This window comes from Leptinotarsa decemlineata, unplaced genomic scaffold, assembly GCF_025532065.1.
Source record: "Leptinotarsa decemlineata unplaced genomic scaffold, Ldec_3_MD MMD2_tig00026316_RagTag_RagTag, whole genome shotgun sequence".
Lineage (NCBI taxonomy): Eukaryota > Metazoa > Arthropoda > Insecta > Coleoptera > Chrysomelidae > Leptinotarsa > Leptinotarsa decemlineata.
In genome coordinates, this window is record NW_027412685.1 from 1,540,089 (window position 1) to 1,560,109 (window position 20,021).

Consider the following 20,021-nt stretch of genomic DNA (forward strand, 5'->3'; position numbering starts at 1 on the left):
TATACAAAAAAGTAGGAAGTAACGTAAAATAGTATTTTTTAAATCAACCATACATGTATTTTTTAATCAACAGACTGGTAATTATACAAAGTGTTAAAACAAAACATTTACCAGAATCTGTGTATTAGAAAAAAACCAGGTTTCTACGATTTTTGATTGATGGGCGATGCTATTTTCTGGCATTTTTGACGCCGCCACTTCCACCTTCATGCAAGTTTTGTTCAGATAAAATTTTCCAAATAAAGTGAAGAGAAATCGTGAAATTTTTTCCATAGTCTCCCATAATAGTTCTGTAAATGATTGAAATTGATTTTTTAGGTGATTACTTACTACTTGATTATGTGACGGTCCAGATTGGAAGGATCCCCGTAACACATGGACGATAGTCCATGTGTTACGTTGACAAATCTGGTGATCGCGTAGGCGATTCGATGATGCCCCTTCTTCCAGTCCAGAGCAACGGAAAATACAGGACAGGGTTCCTTCGTATTGTGATTGTGTATTGTGATTTCTCGTCTTCTTCAAATCTACGGCGATAGATGTGGAGAAGAATCTGCATTGAATAACTCTACGATCATCAGATTTGTCTTCCCTTGATTTGTTATTGAGAAAATATCTAGCAGTGACTGCTATCAAATGACTTTGGAAATGATTTAATATGTGAATACTCATCACTTTGAACATTTAATCTACTGATAATTGAATAAATACTTAAACAACTTAGTTTAAAATTTAGAAAATTTGCAGATCTTCCAAACCCATTTTCATAGAAAACGTTGGACTGAATAGTCAAGTGGATTCCTCCTTTTCTGGGTTCAATTTGGTAGAATTATTACTTTTGGAAGGGACGTTACTTGAGTGTAAAACTTTCTAAAAGAGTTTTTCCAGCAAACATAATTTAAATCTAACAATATATACTAACTACGCAATGATAAAAAAATAACTGAAAATTGCTGTTGTATTTCTGTATTTCAACAGTTTTCAACAGTACCTAAGATAATGAAAAAAATCATAACTAAGTCTCAAGTAACTTACCGACTTAACGAGTCACAGTGTGTTCTAATTTTGGAAAAATTATGTAAGTTATCTACTGCTATTAGGGGTTTCACAGTATAGAACGTATCCTTAAGGCGCTCTAAGAGCGGTGCCTGTGCGAAAGTAGCAATTCACGTTGAATTTAAATCGCTGGAGATTGAATTAATTTGGAAAAACGTACTCAGGAAGTTTATTCCACATAAACACAGTTCTACAAATGAAAAAGTTTTTGAACAGTGAAATTCGAGGTGTACAGAGTTGAACCTTAAAACGATGAGCCGCCACACTCCATGCAGAAAAGTAAAGTCTGCCTTTTGTTTCCTTGGTTTAGTGGGTTCTCTTCCGAATATTATTATACTTCAGAAACGAGCACCTTTTTCCAATCATCAGAACTTGAATACTCTTCTCGACGCGCGTTTCACCAATCAAGTTGGCAATTTCAGGAGATGAAGAAAATTCCTTCATCTCTCCAGAAGAAGAAGTAAACTTCTTCATCTATCCTTCATTAAAAGTTCATTCTTATATTTGGTACTGGTGACCCGCCCTGGCTCAGCAATGGTGCAATGCTGATACTAAATATAAATTCCTCCATCGGAAATTTAAGGGCGCATGGTGAAACAGTAATGAAAAGTTAGCTTTATTTAAACAGCGCCTATTTTTCCCGCGGCTGGCGCTCCAGTTGGAACATTTAAAACTCCTTTATTCTTTCACAAGAACAACATGAAACGAACCTACGTACTACTACTACTGCATTTATGAGTATAGCTTTCTGTCTTGTTTATGCCTGTAGCACTGAACTCGAAATTATTATATTACAACAAAATAGAACGCGGTATTCCCACTCAAAATGACTGCAACTACAAAAAATATTTCCATTTCAAGCAGAACAATAACTTTCAATATTATTATCAGATATATTTCACAAATGAAATCCAAGTTCTGAAATCACAAAATAAAAAAGAATCAACTTGTTTATAGGTATCCTCTTTCATCATCTGTACTGAACATCAATATCTTGAGATGTATTTCAGCAAATATAAAATAAGAAATTGTGCTGATGAAATGATTAAGTTCGAATTATTACCAAAGTTATATCAAAATATTTGAGAAACTTCGTCAATCATTTTACAACAATTTTGTAAATGTAATCAAACTAATGAGTGTTATTACAATTACACTTTCAGACCGGTCACTAATACTATAATCACACACACACTAGTTGTCGTTTGCAAAAATAAAAAATTTAATTCACCAATTTAGATAACTGTGAACCTACAGATGACTTGAAAAATCTATACCGATACAAAATCATTGATAGAAGACGAATTGAATCGAGACATCGTTAATTTTATGAATCACGAAGTCAAAATTTATTGCTTCGATCAACTTTTAGAGATACGACGACACAAGTAAAAACATGACTATGAGAAACTCACTTTCGTTAATAATACTGATACATTTTTTCAATGTTGCGGGCTTTTCTTTAATTACCACATTTTTGTACAAAACATAACATTTCTTCGATATTTTACGTTTTCAAGAAAACTGATTCCATTCATTAAATAAAACTTTCAAAAGTTAACCTTCCATTCTTCCCTTTATTATGTTAATTTCAGATCTATTCATTTTCATTTTATATTATGAAAAATGTATTTTCCTCTTATCAATGTAGATTAGTGTTGCTAATCTACATTGTTTTTTTCTTTCAGATAGAGTAAATTTTGAAAATGTTACTTACATAATATCACATGTTGGAACATCTTGAAGCACTTACAAAATGAAGCAGAATAAAATAACCGTCTGTTTTAGCCAGTGTTTCAACCAGATCAAGTTGATCTTATTGCAACACATCTGTTTCAACTGATCCGATGAAATTTTGCAGCTTGAGAATGAAAACACTTTCGATGCTGTTCACCACCCAGCTTTATTTCGGAGACTTCTTCAAAGGATGAATAATTTTGAGTACAAGCTCGAACACTGAGCTTTTGGAGATTTGTACGCATTTTCATCATTCAGATATCAGGCAGTCTTTTGAAGAATTATTTATACTGTTAAAACAATATGCACGACTTTTATTTAGAAGTAATTTATTAACGTAATAACAATGACAACGCCAAAGTTGTTTTTGATGTATATAGTGATAAGCGTCTGAGAAAACTCGTAGACAAATGAGTTATAGTTCAATTTATCATTTGCGTCTAAAGAAAATAGTTGAAGATTGTGTCGTTTTAATCAATGTTAGGTAGTTAGCTCTGTCAAAATGGAATTCATTATTGTAAATACCTGCTCTTTATTTGCAAGAAAACAACAATGATAAATCACATCTGGAGAATGGCGTTAATGTGGAATAAACTATATATATATATATATATATATATATATATATATATATATATATATATATATATATATATATATATATATATATATATATATAGTAAAAAATAGAGGCAAACCGCGGACACGTGTTTCTGGCTGCTGGTCTCATCAGCGCGGTGCAGCCAATTAGAAAGATGGACAAACACTGGTTACCAAAAATGAAAAACATCACATATGCACGGTGTCATGATTTATATCATACACTGTAACACATATAACAAAAATGGTGAACTACAAACGAAACATTGAAAGTTTTATTCTCGAAAACAATGCACTGAATTATATTTTCAATTGATACACACTTTTCTATTACTTATTCTTTCTTATTTTCTCCTTCCCATTATCCTAACCAACCCAATTAATATAAAATAATTCTTAAGATGAATTTCGAATTCATCTACTCAATATTATAATTATTATTTTTCAAAACTCGCACTGTATAAAAAGTAGATTGAGATATCCAAATGAAAGAAAGAATGGATCACTACGACACAAGCATTCATTGCTTAGGTATGTTCTATGCTTTTTTTTTTGTTTATGGTTATAGTATATATTATACCAAAAATAAATAAAATAAAGGACCTGTTCAAATTGTTAAATTGGTATAAAATCATAGTTTTAATTTTCATTTTTCAGTCAGATATGTTACAAAAATGTTATAAGATAAAATTATCCCTTCTGTTGAAACTGATGTGTTTATGGAAACATGTCAAGACGTACCTTTTGAATAAGTCACCTCAAAAATCTTGCACTATTTATCAATTAACCTTATTCAGGAATCTTGTGAAACTCAAAAACGAATAAACAACATGCGCTTACTTAAACTTGTGTTATTAGAATAATGATATCAAGGACACCAATATTTATTTATATATGAGTACAGATATCAGATGAATATTTCCTGGGTGGATTACGAGAAAGTAGATCAGTGTGCACGGTAGTGAATAAGTTAATCGGTAAAAGACAGAAAACGGATCAGTTCATTCTTTACTATATACAAATTCAGGTATATTCAATAATGCAAATACAGTGTGTATATATGAAGTCTCTCGATATCTCGTAAACTGGAATATCAGTACAAAATTGAGCTATCAGTGAAGACGGCGAAATGAAATTATCCACGGTAAAGTTATGATAATTGCATATTTCGAGAAAATATTGAACCAAGAACTATCAGAAATATTGCAACGTTCAGATTGTTCAGCTCCAGTTCCATTCGCCTTTGTTTGTTCAAAGTTACTGATGAAAACATCAATACACATAGTATAAACTTCCGGTTTTTGATGGGATCAGTTGAGTAGATAGTGTTTCTTGATACCTAGTTTTTGAACAGAACACAAGCACTACAGAGGCACTCTAAGAACGGGGCCTGTGCGAGAATAAATTCTTCGAAAAACCGTTTTCAATGTCTTCCACATACACGCAGTTCTCCAAATAAAAGAGTTCTTGAGCCACAAAGTTCGAGGTCTACTGAGTTGAACCTCAAAACGATGAGCAGTCACAGTCCGTCGCGTATTTCTGATATGTACCGACCTTACTAGAATCAAATGTGCCAAGTCACTTGAACACTTCCCGTGAAAGTATCTATAGAAGAGAGACAAATTTCCAACCTTTCTTCGATGTTCCAGGCTATCAACGTTGCACGTGATATTCACGTCTTCAATTGGGCGGATGGCTCTTTCCTGGATGGAATCCGGAAACTTCAGGGTATGCTTAGGGGTGGAGCTCCATACATGAGAACAATACTCCAAAGAAGGTCTGATCTGAGCTTTATAAAGCATCAAAAGTTGCTGAGGTGTGAACGGTTTTCTGGTTCGGAACAGTGTTGGAAGCTTTTGAGAAGCAGCCTTTGCAATTCCAGCGACATGATTATGCCAAGCCTTATTGGTGTCCATTTTAATCACCAACGAACTTATCGAAGCAGAAAGCGGAATTGTCTGTCCTACCATTATTATATCCGGTCCTGAGACATTCATCTTTTTGGAGAAAACCGATGCCTGAGTTTTTGTGGCATTGAATTGAAACTGGTTACTTTTACCCCAATTCAAAATCACTTCTAGATCCTTATTAGGTTATGCAACCTCCTGGTGGTGGTGGAGATGTGCATCTGGATTCCAAGTAGAATGACGAGACAAGTGTGGTGTCATCATTTCTGTCATTTTTGAAACCTAAGTTATCCGTCTAATTTTTTCCACACACCGGATAAAATTTTTTAATGAAATAACTTTTTTGATTGTCTATTACGATTTGTAGGAAATAGTGAAACCTTCTTTCATAAAATAAATTTTCTTCAAATACCCGTTTTACCTACGACTATTCGAAAACACTGGTTGATTCGCTTATAGAACAGTTTACATTGGTTTTGCATTGAAGTAGATTTTTTTTCAAAGAAACTCTTGAAACTGTATATCACACAAATAAAAAAGTTCTGGAAAAATATTCTGGAAGTCTACATAACGCACTTCTTTTTGAAAAAATCGTGTTTAAAATGACTCTAGATATCGATTTTGGCGGTACTTCGTCCATGTATACATTCACAACAAAAATGAGTAGGTAATACAAGATTTTCTGATCTTTTTGTGAAAAGAAAATTAACTCGCCTATTCGCAAGTAACTACTAATTAAAGGAGGTTAGTGAAAAAACAAAAAACAAAAAGTGAAGTGTTTCCGGTGTTACGGGTTCAATTATACTGATACCTCCTAGTTTACTCATAACTTTAATAGCGCTCTCGTAAGCCAAAACATTATAGAATGTATTAAATCATTCAGGATGAATAACTTGAAGTCACTCAGTGATCTTGCACAGCAGAAAAATATCTGAAATAAAGTCATATTTTTAAAAATGTTCAATCAGCACAAGAAGTACTTTACCTACTTTGAATGCTTTCTCATTCAAGATACCAGTTTAGTTCATTGTGGATTTCCGAAAAGAATAAGAACATTATCTGTTTTATCACCATTCCTTAACTTTCCATTTTCATATAGGTTAGTTTGTTATTGTTTGGATAGAGGTTATCTAAAAGATCCAACCCTGCTAAATATTCAAAATTTGACAGAAAGGATGTCATTCATCTTCAGTATTCTCAACTTTGATGAAATGTCACTAATATTCCTAGTTTGACCTCCAGAATCTATCTGTTTCCTTTTTCCTTTTTTATTGTGGGCTTATCAAAGTGGAACATGTGGTTCTGATTTTCTCAAGTTATAGAGGATTTTCTGAGTCTGAAAAATAAAAAGTAGTTGTAAAACCATCAAGAAAATTGTCATAGGATTGATATTTCAACCATCCAATGTGGATTTTGGTTTTCAACTAACCTTAAACGTTTCCTGACGAAACTCTCTCCGAGACCACCCTCCATCGAAGGTAGGTATTCTGCTGGGACACATTCTGGGGATTATCCTCTAATAAGTGCATTTCATATGTATTAATGAATCCACAGGTTAGTAACTTTTCTGTCTTTTCAGGTCTCTTTTTGTTTAGTACCTAGTTTTACGTTTTCTCTGTACGAAGGATATTACCAGCTCCCACATCATTATGTCCTATAGCTATACACCAATTTAGCTAGCATGCATGTTTAGAACTTTGCTTTACACCTAACCGCTTGAAGACAGCTTCATCCCTGCTTAGTAGATAGAGCTTGCTTGATTTCCTCTGCTAGTTACAGTACAGACTTCCCCCAATCCTGATAAACTGGACGGACCTTGTATAGAAAGCCGTTGTTGGGGATTGCAAAAGAAAGGACAACCTCCAAAGGAATATACAAGTAGGATCTACTTCATTTATCAATTTTGCCTTGTACAACTTTTGCTTCTTTTTAACATATAAGGAACATTTCATATCACCAAGAATATTCCGTGAACTCGTAAGAGCAAGTAGTGGTATTTTGTAGTTAGCACCTAGAACATAGTGAATATTAAATATTAATTATCAATTAACCTTATGCATTGAACTGACACCTTTATTATTTTAAATCAAAACTAGCTACTTACCAAGACGTCTGTGAACCAATAGTATATATACTAACGGGGAAAACATTCGTAAATAATATCATTCTTGTATTATTTGAAACATCTATTTATTGATATATATATATATATATTGTATTTATAATTGCAATTGCACATGCACCATATTGCAATTATTCAGACATTTGACAGTTTCTATTTAAGAATATAAAAATCGATCAGCTGATCGACCGTGGATTTATAGAGTAGAAGAATACGTTCCGATATACCGGCGGCCCTAACTTTCGGAAGTTCTATCCAGGGTTACATTGTTACAGGAAAAGGGTATTTACCCAAAGAGGGAAATTAATAAATATTATTTTTTTGTTATCTTTAGTGTCAAATAATTCATTTTACCCACCAACCCTCTACCGGCTGACTAATTTAGATTTTAGAGTTTTGTTTTTGAGTTATTTCTATTACGCCCCAATAATTTGATTTTCCATCTTAGTCGGCGTAATAAATTTGGCGCCCTACTTAGTGGTACTTTTCTTTTCCTTTTCACTGGTGACTACTTGTTGCATAGAAAAAAAAAAAGCAAAAAGTAAATTGGACTTTCATAGAGTAATTTTTTTTGCTCATGTGTAATTTTTTTTTCTGTTTATTCTCTTTTGGTATTAGGTTATTTCAGTTCTGTGTGCGAAGTCATTTGGGTGACATTGAGTGTTGTTATTTTTGCGCATACTCAGTTTAAATTTTGATTTGATATTTTTTTTCTTGTTTTTTTTCTTTTTTTGAAAGGGGCGGGTTTGCGTGCGTTTGTTTCATTGTTAGTAGGTATCCATACGTTCAGTTATTATTGGACTAGTGATCGTACGTTCGGTTATCACATAACTTGATATCGTACGGTTTTTACAATTTTAATTTTTTAAAATTTTTTTCTTTCACAATGGAAGTCAATCGTTTATTAGGTGACGAAATAGTTCATGAGCTTATGATCCGTAGTTTACCTGTTCAGCGTACAGTCGCAGAAAATAGAGCAACCCTAAGAGCGGCGTTAAGAAATGAAAAGGAGGGAGAGGCGTCTTCTCTTCCAGTCGTTATTCTTTCACCTCAGGAAGAATTTTATGTTTGTAATAGAAAGTTACTTAGTTTGGAAAATGACATTGATAACTTTGATATTACTAATCGAGTGAACGAGAATAAGCGTATTACGTCTCGGCTTAACCATGTCCGTCTCAGATTGATTAGAGTAGCGGTGAACAATGATGCTCACTTGGAGGAAAGAAAAAAGTTGTTACTTACACGATGTGGTCAACTTCTTAGCAACTTAGAATCGATCAATGAAAATTTAGAGTTGATGGAGTCGCACAACCCAGAAATATCACAAGATGGTTCATTACTGAATGGGGTTAACGAAATTGGAGGACATATTTTGGATGAACAGAATCCTTTATTGCCTGAAGTGATATTAACAAACAATACTACTTTAAATAATAGATCAACCCGAGAGCTTGAAGCGGCACGGATAAATATGCAACGAACACTTACAGCTCTTCAAAACCAAGTGAATGAAGAAATTCCTCCGTTGATCGATTTCATCGAGGAAGAAGCTGATGTTCAACCTATTGGAAATGAAGCAGTTAGAAACCAATCTCAACGGATTCAAGAACATGTTAACACTAATCCAATTGGAAATAGACCATTACGGGAAACTGTTAGATTCAGTACAGACGCAGGACTTTCTCTTTTAGGGCACAACCCAACCCGGCCTCGAAGTTTCTTCTCGGATATGGGAAGAGGGGAAGAAGTGCATGGACGCACCTCAGAAAATTATAAGGATTTAATGAATTCTACTCGAGATATCACTTCAAGGCTTCGTAACCTCGCTTTTCCATCCGCTGATGATGCAATATTGGTTCATCAAAACCCAGAAGAGAGATTTCCGTATTTTGATGTATCAAGGTGGCGAATACACTTCGATGGGGAGTCGAGTGTTACCAACTTTTTGGAAAAAATTGAGGAGCTTCGTTTATCCCGCGGAGTTACAAAACAGCAGTTGCTAAGATCTGCTCCAGAATTATTCACGAAGGATGCTCTTTTCTGGTTTAGAACGCAAAACTTCAAGTCATGGGATAACCTGGTGGAAAAACTGAAGAAAGATTTCCTTCCTTATGATTATGAGTTTGATCTCTGGGAAGAAATACGCAAACGCACTCAAGGTTCCAAAGAACGAGTGATGACTTTCGTGGTGGCAATGGAGAATCTCTTCAATAAATTAGGCCCGAATAAACCCTCCGAAGAAGTTAGAGTTAAAACTATTCGTCGAAATTTGCTTCCTTACATTCAGTCTCAGCTAGCCTTGGAGGCAATTGATTCAGTTTCGGATTTGGTAAGACTAAGTCGCACAGTGGAGGAAACTGCGATCCGTACTCAGAAATTCTGTCCACCTCCAACGAACTACAAACAAATGTTAGAGCCAGAACTTGCCTACCGAAAACCACCTGGTAGCTCAGCTATTTCAGTTGTAAGTACTGATTGTGGTAATTCAACAAGAGTCCCGAGTTCAAGATCTGATCCTGTTACCGAATCTTCTCAAAACTGTTCTCAACCTTCCACCTCTTTGATTTGTTGGAACTGTCAAAAATCAGGACATCGATTTAAGAAGTGCACACAACCACGTAAAAAGTTTTGTTTTAAGTGCGGACAAGCAGGCGTTATCGCAAGTACTTGCCAACAGTGTCCAAAAAACGGGCACAGAGGGTTGTGTTAGGGCAAACCCCACCCTCTTCTGAGAGCATAGCCCATTTAACCTCTACCAAAATAATAATTGACTTCGTCCTATCTCACGCTAAAAATGATGATAGACCATTTCTCAAAGTAGACATTTATGGGAAAGAATTCCTTTCTTTATTGGATTCTGGTTGTACTAGGACTACGTTAGGAAGTAAGGGATGGAACATTCTGAAAAATATTTGTCAGTTGGATAGAAGTGAGACACAGAAATGTACGGTTGCAAACGGAAAGGAATGTAATATAATCGGAAGTATACGGGTTCCAATAAAACTTCGGGATCGCGTAATGACATTCGAAATTCTGGTTGTCCCTGAACTTCCCCACTATCTTATTTTAGGTATTGACTTCTGGTCGAAAATGGGAATTGTACCGGACCTTTACTCAGGAGAATGGACTTTCAGATCTGAGGAAGGTGTTGTAACAACAGAGACCTGTGCGATCCACAGTACAGATCATCTTACCCCTGCACAGCGCAAAATATTAGATGACCTAATAGATAGTACTTTCCGGTCAATGGGAGACAAATTGGGTTGTACTGATAAAGTCGAACACCATATTCGAACCAACTCCCCACCGATAAAACAAAGACACTATCCACTCTCCCCTACATTACAAAGGCAAGTTAACATTGAATTAGAGAAAATGTTGGCAGAGGGGATAGTGGAACCTTCCAATTCACCATGGGCATCTCCCATTGTTCTTGTGAAAAAGCCCGACGGTCAATATAGATTCTGCGTGAACTATAAAAAACTGAATGAAGTAAGTCTTCCTGATGCCTACCCTTTACCATTCGTTAGTTCTACACTTGATAAGTTACGAGATGCAAAATTTCTGACCACACTGGACATAAAATCGGCGTATTGGCAAATTAAGGTGGCAGAAGCTTCCAGGCCCCTTACGGCGTTTGTTGTGCCAACTCGAGGACTTTTCCAGTTTTGTAGAATGCCCTTTGGTTTACATAACGCTCCAGCTACTTGGCAGCGATTTCTTGATGGAGTAGTGGGAGTGGACCTTGAGCAGTATGTGTTCGTTTATCTAGATGACGTGGTCATCTGTACTCCCACCTTCGATCAACACATCTCTGTTTTGAAAGAGGTTTTGTCTCGAATCATGGCCGCTGGATTGACCCTCAATAAAGAGAAATGTTGTTTTTGCAGACCAGAGTTGAAATATTTGGGATATGTTGTGAACTCGACCGGTTTATTGGTTGACCCTGGAAAAGTCGAGGCCATTATCCGCATTCCTACTCCTCGGAGTGTCTCTGAAGTAAGGAGGATAGTGGGTTTGACCTCGTGGTACCGTCGTTTCATACCCAACTTTTCAACTCTAACAGCTCCACTAACAGCTCTTTTGAAGAAGAATGCCAAATTTGTCTGGTCAGAGGAATGCGAGAGAGCATTAGATACAATTAAAGATCGGTTGATCTCAGCACCGGTCCTTTCCTGTCCCAATTTTGACCTACCATTCACCATACAAACGGATGCGTCAGATTACGGTTTGGGAGCGGTCCTATCACAACAGCACGAAGATGGCGAAAAGGTCGTGGCTTACCTGAGTCGTTCATTGACGAAGAGTGAACGTCGGTATACTACTACTGAAAAGGAGTGCCTTGCGGTGCTTTTCGCGGTGGAAAAACTTCGTCCTTATATCGAAGGATCGAAATTTTCAGTTGTAACTGACCACTATAGTCTGCGATGGTTGTTTCAGATCAAGGATCCAGTAGGGAGAATTGCGCGATGGGCACTACGTTTACAACAATATAATTTTGACATAATACATAGGAAGGGCAAAGAACACGTGGTACCTGACACTCTTTCTCGGGCGGTACCAATACTAGATGCAATTCTTGACGTGAACGATACAGAACAGACCCGTATAGATCATTCCAGTTCAGACAAGTGGTATTGTCGTATGGTTAATCAAGTCCAGAAATCTCCATCACGATATCCTCTATGGAGAGTAGAAACTAATAAACTCTATAAAAGAATTCGAGTGAAATACCCCAACCTGGATGACCCTTTAACCAAAGAATGGGTTCTAGTTGTACCCAAGGAAGAAAGGAAGGACCTCATTAGGGCTCACCACGATCCTCCAACTTGTGGACATCTCGGGTGTTTCAAAACCTTAGGACGTTTATCTCGATCATATTACTGGCCTAAAATGAAGACCGACGTAGCGAAATACATCCAGAATTGCGAAACCTGTTTGAGAACCAAGCCTGTTCAGAAGAAACCAGCCGGTCTAATGCTGAGTAAGACAACTACCGTATCTTATCCATTCCAGTTGGTATGTATGGATATAGTGGGACCCTTACCTAGAAGCTCCACCGGAAATAGTTACATTGTATCGGTATGTGACTGTTTCAGTAAGTTTTGCCTACTGTTTCCACTGAGAACGATTACTGCTACAAACGTTACCAGAATTCTAGAGGAACAAATTATCTTAGTATATGGTGCTCCTAATAAATTGATAACAGATAACGGACCTCAATTTAAAAGTAAACTATTTCGAAATGTACTCAAGGAATATCAGATTACCCACTCCTTCACAGCCAATTATCACCCCCAAGCCAACCCCATTGAAAGAATACACCGAGTGGTCAAAACGATGCTCACGGCGTATGTCGGAGAAAATCATAAAGTTTGGGATAAATACTTAGCGAAAATTGCTTACGCAATCAGGTCGGCACGGCACGAAGTCACGGGAATGACCCCTAATTTCATTGTGTTTGGACGTGAGGTTAGCGTTTCTGGGAAAGATAATCCTGATACTGGAGATATTATAGAATTTAACCGAGAAGTAGATATTTCAACACGTAACGAGAATCTTAGAGAGGTTTTTCAAGATGTATCTCGAAGACTGAAGAAAGCATACGAGATCAGTAGAAAGGGATACAATCTAAGACGACGGGATGAGCGCTTTACTATATCACAGAAGGTTTGGAAAAGAAACCATGTCATCTCTGACGCGACTAGGGATTTCACAGCCAAGCTCGCTCCCAGGTTTGTAGGTCCGATGGTTGTGACTCGAATTGTGTCTCCATGGACTTATGAGCTTCAGGATGAGTTTGGCCGGGATTGCGGTATTTGGCACGCAAAAGATTTAAAAGCTCACCCCCCAGATTGTAACTGAAAATGAGTAGATTTTTTTTATTATTTCTTTCGAAATTAGTATAGGTAGTTATTACGAAGATTTTTTTTTTTGGTTCAAAGAAGTTTCTTTTTTGAGAAAAAAAAACTTCTATCGGGAAAGAGGGGTGTGTTACGGGTTCAATTATACTGATACCTCCTAGTTTACTCATAACTTTAATAGCGCTCTCGTAAGCCAAAACATTATAGAATGTATTAAATCATTCAGGATGAATAACTTGAAGTCACTCAGTGATCTTGCACAGCAGAAAAATATCTGAAATAAAGTCATATTTTTAAAAATGTTCAATCAGCACAAGAAGTACTTTACCTACTTTGAATGCTTTCTCATTCAAGATACCAGTTTAGTTCATTGTGGATTTCCGAAAAGAATAAGAACATTATCTGTTTTATCACCATTCCTTAACTTTCCATTTTCATATAGGTTAGTTTGTTATTGTTTGGATAGAGGTTATCTAAAAGATCCAACCCTGCTAAATATTCAAAATTTGACAGAAAGGATGTCATTCATCTTCAGTATTCTCAACTTTGATGAAATGTCACTAATATTCCTAGTTTGACCTCCAGAATCTATCTGTTTCCTTTTTCCTTTTTTATTGTGGGCTTATCAAAGTGGAACATGTGGTTCTGATTTTCTCAAGTTATAGAGGATTTTCTGAGTCTGAAAAATAAAAAGTAGTTGTAAAACCATCAAGAAAATTGTCATAGGATTGATATTTCAACCATCCAATGTGGATTTTGGTTTTCAACTAACCTTAAACGTTTCCTGACGAAACTCTCTCCGAGACCACCCTCCATCGAAGGTAGGTATTCTGCTGGGACACATTCTGGGGATTATCCTCTAATAAGTGCATTTCATATGTATTAATGAATCCACAGGTTAGTAACTTTTCTGTCTTTTCAGGTCTCTTTTTGTTTAGTACCTAGTTTTACGTTTTCTCTGTACGAAGGATATTACCAGCTCCCACATCATTATGTCCTATAGCTATACACCAATTTAGCTAGCATGCATGTTTAGAACTTTGCTTTACACCTAACCGCTTGAAGACAGCTTCATCCCTGCTTAGTAGATAGAGCTTGCTTGATTTCCTCTGCTAGTTACAGTACAGACTTCCCCCAATCCTGATAAACTGGACGGACCTTGTATAGAAAGCCGTTGTTGGGGATTGCAAAAGAAAGGACAACCTCCAAAGGAATATACAAGTAGGATCTACTTCATTTATCAATTTTGCCTTGTACAACTTTTGCTTCTTTTTAACATATAAGGAACATTTCATATCACCAAGAATATTCCGTGAACTCGTAAGAGCAAGTAGTGGTATTTTGTAGTTAGCACCTAGAACATAGTGAATATTAAATATTAATTATCAATTAACCTTATGCATTGAACTGACACCTTTATTATTTTAAATCAAAACTAGCTACTTACCAAGACGTCTGTGAACCAATAGTATATATACTAACGGGGAAAACATTCGTAAATAATATCATTCTTGTATTATTTGAAACATCTATTTATTGATATATATATATATATATATATATTGTATTTATAATTGCAATTGCACATGCACCATATTGCAATTATTCAGACATTTGACAGTTTCTATTTAAGAATATAAAAATCGATCAGCTGATCGACCGTGGATTTATAGAGTAGAAGAATACGTTCCGATATACCGGCGGCCCTAACTTTCGGAAGTTCTATCCAGGGTTACATTGTTACAGGAAAAGGGTATTTACCCAAAGAGGGAAATTAATAAATATTATTTTTTTGTTATCTTTAGTGTCAAATAATTCATTTTACCCACCAACCCTCTACCGGCTGACTAATTTAGATTTTAGAGTTTTGTTTTTGAGTTATTTCTATTACGCCCCAATAATTTGATTTTCCATCTTAGTCGGCGTAATACCGGTGGATATAAAAATGATGAAATTCTTAAGTTAATCCTTTTCACTCATCAACAATTGAAAACATTCAAAATACAGTAAACAATTTGAAAAACAAAATTTTTCCGAAGGATTCCGAGATTTATATTTCATCATCTCAAAATCAGAAAAAGTCTCAAAAAATCAGGAAATTTTGACAGAGTTATTACAATCGTGTGATAATTGGTTAATCGTTTTCTGTTGATCGAAAATGGATCATAAGTTTTCTAAATTTGAATCCGTACACCATATCAATATGACTAAAACAATTTTGTTTTAACTTCAAATATATCCATGAAATTTTTTCTCTATTTATTGATCATAAATTAACAGGGGAACTGTATTTGAATATGCTGGAAACTACTGTTGAATCTCTCATCACTGAAATCGTCGAAGTGAATCCTGATGAATTCGATATGGATATTGTATTCCAACAAGATGGAGCACCAAACAAGTAAGAAACTATTTGGATACAACTTTTCCCGGTCGTTGGATTGGCCGTCGAGGTCCTACAGAATGGCCAGCCCGCTCGCCAGATTTGACACCTTTGGACTTTTTTTATAGGACTATTTGAAGTAAGGTATACGTAACTGAACCTGCTTCAATATTGGATATACGGCAGAGTATAATAAATATTTGTTGAGATATAAACGTTAACTGTGTTAGAATATGTTTGGCGTGAAATATCGGATAGGCTGTTTATATGTCAAGAAGTTCAAGGCAACCATTTCGAGTATTTTCTGAAGTGACCTCAAAGTTATAACCTCATATTATGTAGTTAAATGTCAATGTATTCAGGCTATTATTAAAAGTTCTGCCATTTTGTAGTAGTTGAAGATATTGACTTAATATTCTAGGGTTCTGAAGTATTCGTCAGGAGCTTCAAAATGATGTGTCACAAGACCCCCCTTTCCATTTAATTTTGTTGGCGCCCAGTCGCCATCTTGAAAGTTTCATCTGTCAATTTCACTTCAAAATAAAGTATTCAGGCATTTATTTCATTATCCCATTTTTCATAAATACAGTTACGAGATACAACTTTGAACTCACTTCCCTGTATGTTATGAAGCTACGAACATCCTTATCGGTCATCAAGATATCACTAATAAATTTGCCGAACGAGACGTATTTTGTTTTGTTTCTAATGTTGATAAAAAACGCAATAAAGATAAGAAAAAGTTAATCGTTGCAGACGGCATGGTGAAAATAATACGTTTGTTTTTGTACAAGTGATGATTGGAGTATTGAAAAAATAAATAATAGAAATTATGCGCATTAACATCTATTGGGAAACTGAGTAAATATCAATGTTTTTTGAACGATGTTTGAATTGAACGCAATAACATGACTTTAATATTTGGCGAGTTTTTGGGGCAAATATTGATGGACAGTGAACCGTTCTAATATTAAAAGATCGAAAACGGTGTACTGGACTCGTATGAATCGTTTTTTACAACTCAATGTGGTACCTTATGAAAATGAACAAATAACCTATCTAAAGATCTGAAACTTTTGATTATTATTTCGAAAATTTCTTTATGAATTCCATGAGAAAAATGAACCAACCGTTACAAAACTTTATGTCAGGCGTTAAACATTTCTTTTCGGAGCAAGATAAATATTAGGTTGTTTGAAAAATGTTGTCATTTTTTTGCTAGACCTGGGTTGAAGCCTTTATTTTTCTTTTTCAACAAAAAATGGCTACGAAATTTGGTGAAAACTTACCGTTTTATGTCCCAAATACACTGTAATTTATTTGATTTAAAATATATATGATGTAAAAAATATACATTACTATAGTAAATGTTTTCAGAAAATGCATAAAATAAAAAAAACTCGAATTTGAAAAACAGTTTTTAATCATTATGTACAATTTTAAGCTATTTATAAAAATTTACAATTAAATTACTCAAAAAACGTAAGATTCCATGTAACATTGATAAATATAAAATTTCAAATCGAAATATACTAACTATAATTAACAAACAAATAAGTTAATATGTGTGATTGATGACTTGTTTACCTTATGGTAATTCATGATCACTTAAATGAAATGAATAAAAAACACTTTTGTCTAAATACCACTGGTAGATTTTATTTATACGACCGGTTTCGGGTTTGACCCAATAATGGGGTCGAATGGGGACAAAAGTATTTTTTATTAATTTTATTTAAATGAGTTGATATTCAATAAGACATCTAACATCTACAATATTTTGAGAAGGATGTAGAATCTTCTTTATATAATATATGTAGATGCCTATATTGCTGTTTTAAAATAATTTATATACCTGAGTGACCTATGGAAAATTTTATCCTATTGAAATGTATTTTATAGAGAAGTGGGGAAGGAGCTAGGAGGGTCTGTATACCCCGAAATTAAAAAATCTGTTACTGAGTAACGTTTCATTTTTCAATTAATTGATTTTTAGTCCATTTGCAAGGCAATGTGATCAGGATGTAACTCCCCTGTATTAATTTATATTGATGAACTTGTCACATGCCATTTATTTAATAAAATATTTTCACAGATATACCTACACAGTTTGCAGCAGTCCATTGGATATGTCCTAATAGGACGAATTTAGTTTTACAAGTGTTTAAGACCGATTCAATGTGTTTTCATTTATAAATTTCAGGCTTAAAAAAGTCATAATACAAAATAAATGTCAAATTTTTCTTCTCATATTTTAAGGCAGATGACATAATCGCTCAGAGATAAACCCAGTAAACCAGAAAAGATAGTCTTGCGCTTGATCACTGATCAGCTTGCTGTTGACGTTCATGAATGGAATGAAATGGGTGGCAATACATGTTCAACCATGATCGAAATCTGAAGTAATGTCAAAAATCAATGATTAAATGTTATATTCTTCCCTTTCTGTTTCTGGCGTTTATCAGAGTACGACGTATCGATTATTTATAGATTTTTCTGCAAATAATCACATCTTCATAGTTTCGACCAACGTTTAAAGTAGATATACTTAATATGCATTTTGGAAATTAATATCAAGAAATATTGAGTAATTATTTGAGTTTGATTTTTTGTTGACATATATTGAATGAGAGGTAATTTTTTTTTCTCTATTTTTTTGTGCTATAGTTCTGCCAGATAAATAGATTTATTGGATAATAAATAAATTCAGATGAAGAGATTTATTGATGAATGAGTGAATTCAGATGGAGACATTTAGATAAATGAATTTACATAAATAAATTTATTTAAGAAAATTTACTGGAGATAGTAAAAGTAATTGAGTCTGAAAATTCCTTGGGTAGCCATTTGCGAATCAGATAATTATTAAGGAGACGACTCAACTTGCTGCACGAATAGATTTATTGGAGAGACACATTTATCATCTGAATAAATTTATATTTGTTTGAAGATCGCCTGAAGGGGCATATTTTTGTGGTAACACATTTACTGGCTTAATTAAGCACATGATAGGTGGATGGATTACTGGACTGCCAACTGTGGAGAGGACGAGTCAATTCTATTCAACCTTGGGTCATTGTGGAATCTATAACAACTGTATTAACGAGATTACTGTAAGGTTAAATGCATTTAACTGAAGGTAAGATACTGTAACTAGTTATTCTTTTGACCAAGGAACCAGCGTTTATATTATTGCACAACGTTGCTAATTCAGTTCATTATATTTTTGAACATATGTATTGCTGTTATTTATTATTTGGAGATAGAGTTTATCTACAGAGACTGGTATCGAAAAGGATTATTAGTAACTATTATATGCTGTAGATGGCGCCCTAGTAAGATCTCTATATCTTATTCTTTTCGATACCACCCATTTGAACTTCCAAAAAGCCAAATAGCTTTTGTCCTAAAGATCCACGCCCTTGCCTCCGTATGCTAGAGCTGGCTGTATCCATTGTGGCATATTAAATTTAAAGGAAACGTTATAACTGTCACCAGCAGCTACTTCAACTAAAAGAGGAGAACGTAGTCGTAGAAAAATATAAGACAATATTCCAGAGTTTGATTATCAACACCATACAAAAATACCATTTTTGCAAGAAAAAATTTTATGTAACGAGAAAAACAAGGACCAAATAATGAAAACTTCAATGAAAATATTACAGTCACAAGGGTTTTGGTCCTTTGAAATCAATTAAATTCAAATAATCATGACATTCATTTTCTCAAACCAGGTTCTGGAAATGTAAAGGATATATTTTTCACGTCTAATAGTTTCAAACATGAATCCTTCAAAAATATTATTGCATTTCTGCATTATTTTTCCGGTAGCGATAATATCTGGATCTGCCGGAAAAGGAAAGAAAAGTATCGTAAATTCATTATTAGACGCTAAAACTTTGTCAAATTTGGCCAATGTTTTTATAAGAAAGATGCAAGTGAATAAGATATAAAAAATGGATTTCAATTAATCAAATCTATTTATAAATGTAAACATAAAAAATTACACTGAATCGATTAAGATTTCAAAAAAATCAATTAGCAAAAATTAAATCATCTTTCATTTTGTCAAAATTTCCACCCACATTAAGAGCAGCAGAACAGGGCATATCATCAGCTTCAAACTTGGTTGAGTAACGAAATTTCAGCAACAGTTTGGGACTAGAAGCAACATCAACGTGGCATTATGCCCAAATTTACATAAAAGGATTTAATTCCGGAAGTATTAAAACTATTTGCTGCAGCTGTGAAACTGGATGAAACAGTTTAAAATGAGGCTGTCGAAAACATGGTTTAAAATGTACAAATTTATGCTCAAATTGTCATGGTTCTGAATATTGCGCTCCAATACG

At 34.7% G+C, this 20,021-nt stretch overlaps 2 protein-coding genes across 7 annotated transcripts in view; one reads left to right on the top strand and one right to left on the bottom strand.

Moving 5' to 3' along the window:
- The window catches only part of Ypel (Yippee-like), a 180,474-nt gene that overhangs the window by 62,330 nt on the left and 98,123 nt on the right, over positions 1–20,021 (bottom strand). The window contains exons 1-2 of one of the 6 annotated variants that reach the window (XM_023166044.2): positions 4,135–4,244; positions 112–290 (exon numbers count right to left, since the gene is read on the bottom strand). The exons of 3 other annotated variants lie outside the window; for them this stretch is intronic. In XM_023166044.2, the coding sequence (XP_023021812.2) occupies positions 112–273 (162 nt within the window). In that variant the 5' untranslated portion in view covers positions 274–290; positions 4,135–4,244. Of the gene's footprint in view, positions 1–111; positions 291–4,134; positions 4,260–20,021 lie in introns of those variants that run through there. 2 more of the 6 variants (XM_023166047.2, XM_023166046.2) reach the window with 2 other exon arrangements.
- On the top strand, positions 6,100–10,132 carry LOC141485323 (uncharacterized). Its single transcript, XM_074181815.1, has 2 exons — positions 6,100–6,778; positions 6,880–10,132. The coding sequence occupies exon 2, from the start codon at positions 8,309–8,311 to the stop codon at positions 10,130–10,132; it is 1,824 nt and encodes a 607-aa protein (XP_074037916.1). The 5' UTR covers positions 6,100–6,778; positions 6,880–8,308.

What these genes read in the sequence shown, in the direction of transcription:
- LOC141485323 (XM_074181815.1), top strand. Translation starts at nt 8,309, where the DNA reads ATGGAAGTCAATCGTTTATTAGGTGACGAAATAGTTCATGAGCTTATG.